Genomic DNA, 9,220 nt, shown 5'->3' with positions numbered 1-9,220 from the left:
CCTCCGTTTCCATCCGGATTCCCACGGGATCCTAATCCTCGAAATATTAGTATTTAATAAATTTTTTAAACTATCTCTTAGGTTTAGGAAATTGATTAACTATATCCTTACTATTTGAGTGTTGTCTTAAAATATTTTTAATATTTCTTATAATTATCTATATTTACCGTTATCATCCGTTAATATTCCGTCAAATTTCGTATACATGTGACACCACACGATGTATAATTTTTTTAAACCAAATTTTACCCTTCTCTCTCTCTTGATGTTGTCCAATCCGAGGTGTTCCGAACTAAGGACACGATCAGATAATCCTGATAGATGGACAAGGCCGAGGTGGAAGGATGAGGCTGCGTGCTAAGATCTACAACAAGGAGAAAGGTCAGAGGCCTGAGGAGTTGTTCCCCGGGTAGGTACTTCAACACTCATGTCAGTTGGGTAGAGAAAGAGGTGGTCGGGCCAAGCAAGTTGGAATAATGTCAGTCTGAGCTGAAGAGATAGTGTAGAGATATTCAAATAGTGTTCTTCCAAAAGTCCCTTACCTCGAGTAGAGAATACATATTTATAGTTGGGTGTTGGATAGGGCTACCAGGGTTATTGGGATTAAGTCATCCGTCGAGGTCTTCTGGAGGTTTCCTCTTCCCCGACGGAGTCTACTTCCTTGTTCGTGTAGGACACTCCTTCTTAGTCGTGCTCTTCCATTACATGTGGCATCGACATGGCTAGAGAAAGAACAACTGCGGAGACTGCCACATGGCATCCTCGACCAACCAACCATCACCTGAACACCACTCCCCCAGTTCCGAAGTTGAGGAGTGTAGTGCTCGACCACGACTAGGCGTAGAAGAGTTATGCGGTCCTCGACTGAGGAACTTTAATTTCTTTGAGTTGATTGGCATTGAGTCAGGCTAGTTTGCTAGGCAGACCAGTTGGTTTGAGGCGTGTCAACAGACGCATCATTTCTTCTCGAGGTCACACGCATGCGAAGGGCGGCATCAAATCAGTGATAGTTGATTCGAATTAATTTGGGTCGTTGGCCTCTTTTATAAAAGGGGAGGTGGCGAGCTATTTCACTTTGTCATTTTGAGTGAGTGATCTTAGGAGTTTAGTGTGAAATAGTCCTCAGGTGGTGCTTTAGGTGTTTCGCGGCATAATCTCTTCATCACTTCAGTAAGATGTCTTCATCTTCCTCGTCTTCTTGTTCCTCCTCTTCATCTAGTTCTTGCTCATCAAGTAACGAGTCTGAGCTGGGGTCTCATCTCAAGGCTGTTGTGCTCGTGGTCCATGAGACCGATGGCCACGGGTCCGAGGTCAAAGGGCCTGAAGGCAAGGGTGCTATGGCAGAGGAGGTCGTAGCCTTTCGAGAGGCCGAAGTGGAGGCTGTGTCAGAAAAGGGGCCCAGCACCCCTGCGCGGCTCAGTAGTTGCTTCGCGTCTTCACCTTGCAGACTGACTCCTAGGGACTTGGCTTGAATTCGGGCCCTTTATTGTATTCCTAGGAGTATGAGCTGAGGTGTCTGGGTATTGGTGAGAGAGCTACTTTGGCTCAATCGGATGAGCTTTGCATATACAAGCACAACCTAATAATCAGGCTGAGGTTTCCTTTAAGTGAGGGTATTGCACCGGTGCTGAGGTGGTACCGCATCCAACCGATTTAGTTGATGCCCAACTCCTTTAGGTACTTGGTTAGTCTTCTCTACTATTGCTCTGTTCTTGACGTAGACATCACCCTACTGATGTTTACATAATTTCTGGACCTAAAGAAGCACTAGCAAGGTTCCTACTATTTCTCGGGTTGGTAGCACAATAAGGTGCTCGTAGGGGCCCCCTCCTCGGTGAAACACTGGAAGGAGGGGTTCTTCTTTGTATGCTACCCCGGGGGTTGGTCATTCCCCGTCGAGCTATCAATCCCAAGGACCAAGGTGAAGGCGTCGACCGAGACCAAGTTATCTAGGGAGGAGTTAGCGGCCATCAGGTGGATAGAAAGGGTTGACGTGCAGGAGAACATGTCGTTCTCAATGTTGGTCCATGACGGGCTGATGGAGCCCCCGACTAGTCTCTTCTTTGCTTTTGTAAGTGTTTCTTTTTGGTTAACTTCTTTGGATTCTATTGCCTTGTCTTTTTTGGTAGATATGGCGATCATGGACGAGGAGGAGAGGACCAGACGTATGCAGGCCGCTGCGCAAAGGAGGGCAGTGGCCCAAGCTGGGGCGGCTCAACAGTAGCAATGCCTAGATATTGCGAACCCTCGACCGAGCAAGAGACTAAGGCCGGTTGAGGGAGATGTGGTGTACGTAGGCTCTAACGGGTCCCCGCCGTAGAGAGGTTTTGAGATCCCTTCCCTGGGTTTGGTAGAGTTGATTGCGGAGGTGTACAGGCCGGACTGGAGCGTTTGGCCGGAGGACACGCTGGAGATAGAGGGTGTGCCCGAGTAGTTGGATAGGGGCATTCTGTTGCCCGACATCCGTAGAGAAACCAACGACTGCACAAGTGAAGTGCTAGAGAGCGCAGTCATCTTGGAGTTTATCGCGGCAAGTCTTTTTCATTGTTTCCTCTGTTCTTCGGTTTTATCTAGTTGTGCTTAATGATGGCTTCGTGTGCTTTTTAGGTCGTCTATGTGGTCACGATGTTGACAACAGGATGTGCGCTCTTCGTCAGATGGCCAAGGCTCGAGAGGATGAATTTTCCCGCTTGTAGGCAGAGGTGGTCGAGTTGAGGCAGGCGAAGCGGCCAAGGACGATGAGCTTCAACATTTGAAGAGTCGTGGTTGCGAGCTTAAAGGGGACCGCGACAAGGCAAGGAAGGCGGTCAAGGAGGCAAAGGCGAAGTTGTTGTACGCCGAAGAGGAGGCGGTTGCCAAGTACAAGAAGTCCGAGGAGTTTCAGATTGCCCTCGACGATTACATGATGAACTCCTAGTAGATCGATTTTACTCGCTGTTAGAGGAGGGTCATGCGTGAGCATCCTGAGATTGCTGCGACAGTGGAGCAGTATGGTCCCTTTGACACTGAGTTACCATTGGACAAGCAATCCGCCCCATATGACAGTGCGACCACCCCCGAGGAGGCGAACCTTGTAGATGGCACGGTTAGCCTTGATTAATGTGTACTTGTTTTATATATGTTTTTTTGAAAACAACTCAGTATGCTAAGCTTATAATCAGTATGAACACCTTAATTAATGGAAATTTGGTATTTTGGTTGAGCACTTTCTGTGTTGTTTTCCCTTCTCTTTCATTCTTTTTTTTTTTTCTATTGAGATGTTCTGCTTAGAGGTGGATGGTCGATGGAGTCCATAAGCCATGCCGAGGTCTTCTGTTGGTTGAGGTCTTGGGCTAGCCAAGGTGCTTCTAAGATCTTGACGATGTCTGGGGGCTCGGTGGCGCTTGGTCTTGGAGAGCCTTACACTCTTCGGGTGGGCTAGCCATAGTCCTCGATTGGTTCTGGTTCGACCCTTGGTTGACTGTGTGTGGAGTTCGGTATCCATCCTCTTGTCATTGGTCGGCGGGGATGTCATTCCCGCAGTGCCCGATGGGGCTTGTTTGGCTTCTGGCCGTTGGTCAGTTAGGTATGTCAGTAGCATAGATTGGTTTGGCATGGTCGATGTGTGTAAAGTGTGTACAGTGACGTATTTCGAGGTCTATAGCCGTTAGAGTTCAGCTAGGTGTGTGTGTGTGTGTAGTGCATTCTTGTCTACTAAACACAAAAAAGGGAACTTTATTTCTTGAACCGTGCACAATTGACACTTGTCTTTAATCATTGGTAGTACATCGTAGATTCCCGGTGTTCCATCTCCTCGGCCCCAACTTCCCGTCGAGGTCTTCTAATTTGTAGGTGCTCGGATTGAAGACTCTAGTCACTCTGTAGGGTCCTTCCCAGTTGGGTTCAAGCTTCTCTTCCCTTGGCTTGGGCACTATGACCTTGTGTAGGATGAAGTCTCCTGTCTTGAAATCTTTCTTCTGAACTTTGGAGTTGTAGTACTTGGCCATCCTCTGTTGTTGTGTTGCCATCCTGATGTGTGCTCGGTCATGGGGTTCTTCTTCTAGGTCGAGCTCTGCACGAAAATCCTCATTGTTCGTTTCGTTGTTGTAGAGCTCAGTTCGTAAAGTAGGGGACCCGATCTCTACTGGGACCATCGCCTCGGCTCCGAAAGCTAGGCTAAATGGGGTCTCTCTAGTAGCCATACGCGATGTGGTTCTATAGGCCCAGAGGATGCTTAGTAGCTCTTTGACCCACCTTCTTGGCTTTGTCGAGTCTAGTCTTTAGGCCGTAGAGCATTTGGTTGGTCACCTCGATCTGTCCATTGCTTTGAGGTTGATGGACGACTGTGGTTCAGTGACCAATCTTGAGTTCCACGCAAAAGGCTTCGAAATTCCGGTCGATGAACTAGGAGTCATTGTTGGTGATGAGAACCCGAGGATACCCAAGCGACAGATGATGTTTCTCTATAGGAACCCTTGGGTGTTCTACGCAATGATGCGTTCTAGGGTTAGACCTTTACCCATTTCGTGAAGTAGTCGACCACGACGATGAGGAATTTTTCTACCTGGCCACAGTGGGAAATGCTCCGAGCATGTCCATCCCCCATTGGGCAAAAGGCCATAGACTAGGGATGGGCGTGAGAGGAGCGGTGGTGGATATTTGAGTGCCTCTGACAATGGTCACATTTCTGGACAAGCTGAGTTGCGTCTTGCTTCATGGTGGGCTAGAAGTAGCCCTACTGGAGTGCCTTGTATGCTAGGGTCCATGCGCCGGGGTGATCTATGTAGATACCCTCGTGTATCTCCTTAATGACGTAGTTGGCCTCTATTGGGGGGAGACACCTCTGGTAGGGGAGAGTGTGTGATCGACGTTAGAGCTGCCCCTGGATGAGGCAATATCGGGCCGACATGTGGGCGAGCCTCTTCGCTTCATTTCAGTCCATCGGAAGGGTGCCATCTTAGAGGTATTGTATTATGGGGTCCATCCATGATGACTCTTGCTGGACTGGGAGGACTATTAGAGCTGCTTTTGAAATGCTAGGTTGTGCTAGAGTATCCATCTTGATTGTCGTGCTGAGATCAGAATGAGGCAAGCATGCAAGCTTTGATAGCACATTGGCCCAGATTTTCTCGACTCTAGGGATCTATTGTATGGTGAAGTGCTCGAGTCGTTGGATGAGCCCTTACACTTTCTGTAGGTAACTTGCCTCTTGCTTCGAACTAGTTAGTAACCTGGTTGACCACCAGTTGGGAGTCGCTGAAGGCTTCAACGTACCTTGCTCCGAGGTCCAGGGCGAGCCGAAGTCCAGCTATCAGGGCTTTGTACTCGGCTTCATTGTTAGACGCCTTGAACTCAAACCTTAGGGCGTGCTCAAGGACGGTGTTGTATGGGCTGAGGAGGATGAACCCGATACCGCTACCTTGTTGGTTAGACGACCTGTCTACATGGAGAGTCCATGTTATAGGGACCTCAGATGGACTCTATGCTGAGAAAGTACACTCAACTAGGAAGTCGGTCAGGGCTTGGGCTTTGATGGCAGGCCAAGGTGCATAGTCGACATCGAACTCACTCAGTTCCACACTCCATTTGATTAGGCCTCCAAATGTCTCCTTCCTTTGCATGACTTACTTGAGTGGCTGGTCAATAAGTACTTAGACACTATGTGCTTGAAAGTACGGCCTAAGCTTCCTAACTGAGGTGATGAGAGCCAAGGCGATCTTTTCTAGGTTCGAGTATCATGTTTCTGCACCTGTGAGGACCTTGCTGGTATAGTATATTGGCCTTTGGGTATGACCTTCCTTCTTCACTAGGACCAAGCTGACCACTTCGTCACTAGCGGATAGGTAGAGCAGAAGCTGGTATGTCTGGCTTGGTTTCGTGAGCAAGGGTGACGAGCTTAAGTAACGCTTCAGCTCTTTGAAGGACCGTTCGCACTCCTCGGTCCATTGGAAGTCCTTTACCTTTTTTAATGCTTTGAAGAAGGGCAAGCACCGGTTCATAGATTTTGACATGAATCTGCTCAGCGCGGCCACTCGTCGAGTGAGGCATTGCACTTCTTTGTATGTCCATGGTGACTACATGTCTAGGATGGCTTGGATCTTTTCTAGATTTGCCTCGATTTCCTCTATGTGACCATAAAACCTAGGAACTTGCTGGAGCCAATGCCGAAGGCGCATTTTTTCGGGTTCAATTTCATTTAGTATTTTCTGAGTGTGTGAAAGACTTCCTTTAGATAAGCTTTTGCACTTCCTAGTATTTTTTGGTATGTCACTTCCCGGATAAAGCCGATGTTGAACAACTTTTGCATTTCCTCGTTGATTGCTTGCCACCATTCCGAGGTGAAGCTCCTCTTCTTCTGCCTCACGGGTTGGTAGCGCAGGTCGGCATTCAAGTGGTGGGTGATGACCTAGGGATCGATCCCCGACATGTCTGCTACCGACCAGGTGAACACATCGGCATTGTCTTTGAGGAGTTACATAATGTCATCTCGAAGGCAGCCTTCTAGGAAGGATCCCACTTGGACTGTCTTCTCGGGGTCTTCACCGAAGAGGGGTACTTGGATGAGGTCTTCTACGGGTTGGCCGTGTTGTGTCCATAGTTCGTCCCTTAGGTTCATGTAGTGTGGTCTCCATCTACAAGTCGTTAAGTAGCATTGCATCATAGTTCTTTGGTTTTCACGAGCTACACTCACTCCATATGGGGTTGGGAACTTCATGACCAAGTGGTACATGGAGATTGAGGCTCGCAGAGCATTCAACGTGGGTCAACTGAGGATGGTGTTGTAGGGGGACAAGACATAGACGACGATGAAGTCGACCATTGTCGTCGTGGTGATGAGGTCGTTGCCTATTAGTAGTGGCAGAGTGATTTTTCCCTGGGGTATAAGGGAGTCCCGGAGAATCCCACTAGGGGAGTGTTGACTGGTGTCAAACGGTCTTTGCTGATGCTGAGTTGTTTGAAGGCTTCTACAAAGAGGATGTTGGTTGAGCGCTCTGTGTCCACCAATAAGCATCGGACCTCAAAGTTGGCGACCTTGGCAATTATCACGAGGGCGTCATGTGGTGTCTAGACCCCCCTAAGGTTATTGCCGATGAAGGTGATAGGAGCATTTGCCTTTTTGGTTTCCTATCTTTGACCTAATGTAGTCTGGCAAAAGGCCTTGCAGGCCAAGCTACTCTCCCCTCTAGAGGCCATCCCGCCTAAGATGATATTGATGACTCCGGCTAGGGGAGCTCGGGCTAGTGGCAAGTCATGGAGATGCTCTTCTCCCTTCGGTTTGTGCTCCTTGATGTTGACGAACCTGTCGAGGTATCCACACCGGACGAGGTCTTCCAAGTGATGGTGTAGGTCACGACAGCTTTTGGTCTTATGGTTGTGGTCTCAATGGAAGTCACAGTTAGACCTGTTCACGGGCCAGGCCGGGCTTTGCCTTTACATTAACAGAAAATGTTCAGGCCTGAGCCCAAGCCCGACCCGACCATTCGGCCTAGGTCTTAAGCCTAAGCCCGGCCCAACTATAAAGCCCGAAGCCCGGCTAGAAATTTGGAAAAAAAAGGATTTTTCCTTTTTATTTCAATTAAAAGTTGTTTTATTCATACCAAAAGACCTCAAAACCTAAAAAAATAATGAAAAGTCTCATTATTACTTGAAAAAAGAGAAGAAAAATATTATATATACATATGCATTTTTTATTATATAAAATATATTTTTATTAATATAATACATTATCAAGTCGGGCTCAGGCTCGGGTCGGGCTTTTTTGAGAAAGCCCATTCTCGGCCCAAAAAAAGTCGGGCCCAATATTTTAGGCCCGAGCTTGAGTTTGCGGGCCTAAAATCTTGTCCAAGCCTGACTTAGATCGGGTTGGACTGGGCCAGCCCATGAATAGGTCTAGTGGCAGTACTTGTCTCAATTTCTTTTGTTTCTTTGTGACTTCATGTTTTGGGGCCACCTAACAAAGTTGCGGTCGCAAATCTGCATCAGTATCTCAGCCCATGAAGCGTTCAGAAGAGTGAAGTTTTTGTACGTCGGTGGTGGGGTTCGTGGTTTGCGGTCAGGTTGGCGATCCTGCCTCTTATTGTCCCTGTTTGATCTGCACTCGTCATGCTCTTTTTGCCTCCATTCCTATTGGTCCTCTTCGCTCCTTTGTAGTGTGTGGACTTCCTCGGCGTTCATGTACTTTTGTGCATGTTTCATGAGCACGGTCAGGTTGGGCGGAGGATTCTTTTGCAATGAGAAGCTGAACATTGAGAGGAGTGTAGTCCGCTCATGATGGCCATCACAACCATTGACTGGTTTAGGGCTCAGACCTAGAGGGCCTTGGCATTGAACCTCGCCAAGTATTCCCTTAAAGTTTCTCATTTCCTTTGTCGCACTTGCAAGAGGCTGGCCGATGTCTTTCAGTGTCTCTGGTTGGCGGGCTGGAGGGATCTCATCAACGATCTCCTAGACAAAGACGAATTCCTTTATGACCTGAATGTAGTGCTGCTTTAAGGGTCGAACCGTTGGAGATGCCACACTTCTATTTTCTTGGTTGCGCTCCAGCTCGGCCAAATACTCTCTTAGCTCTCGAATCTTAGCATCTCTATTGGTTGGGACCATGTTCGCGGACTTCTCTCCTTTTGGTATTGCAAGACAATCTTGGACCGAGCTAGATTCGGCTATCAAGATTGGCGGTTGGTGCAGATGTTGACCGAGCCGTTCTTTCGTTGGCACTCAGGTGGAGTGATGAGATCTACTGTGGGCGTTGTGTGCATGAGGCTAGGCTAGGGAGTTGGATCTTTTGGATGACTATGGTCATTCGTAGTTAGTTTGGGCCTTGTGCTTGTCTGCGTGGTGCCTTTTGGGGTCCTCGGTGCGAGGGTTGGCTGACGGCTATAGTAGGCACCAGCGTGGTAGGGCGAGTTGCTTGGAGAGCTTGAGTTGGTTGCCCCAACATCTCCATCATGGCTACGAAGCGGTTGACTTTTTGATGCATGGCTTGGAATTGTGCAAGGTCAACCGTAGTCTGATGCTAGGGCTCCCAAGGTGGAGAGTTACGAAATGAATAGGATCCCCAAGATGGAGAACAGGCTCTAGGGCGGTCGGATGCGTTCTTGGGGATGATTGTTTTGAGTGCGCGGAAGGATGTTTGGTAAATGACTTTTTGTACTTTTCCCACAAACGATGCCACTCTGATGCTGTCCGATCCGAGGCATTCTAAACCAAGGACACGACCAGATAATCCTGCAACCAAGAGAAA

The 9,220-nt window shown here is 48.3% G+C and overlaps 1 protein-coding gene across 1 annotated transcript; it reads right to left on the bottom strand.

Annotated features, from left to right (window-relative positions):
* Positions 1-3,749: 3,749 nt before the first annotated feature.
* LOC148801816 (uncharacterized) lies at positions 3,750-4,133 on the bottom strand. The gene has a single exon (XM_088900428.1). The coding sequence runs from the start codon at positions 4,131-4,133 to the stop codon at positions 3,750-3,752; it is 384 nt and encodes a 127-aa protein (XP_088756554.1).
* Between the last annotated feature and the right edge of the window lie 5,087 nt (positions 4,134-9,220).

This window comes from Nelumbo nucifera, chromosome 3, assembly GCF_055504915.1.
Source record: "Nelumbo nucifera cultivar China Antique chromosome 3, China Antique-T2T, whole genome shotgun sequence".
In the NCBI taxonomy this organism is placed as follows: Eukaryota; Viridiplantae; Streptophyta; class Magnoliopsida; order Proteales; family Nelumbonaceae; genus Nelumbo; species Nelumbo nucifera.
Note: the sequence above shows the minus strand (reverse complement) of the source record. Positions and strands in the feature narration are given on the sequence as shown.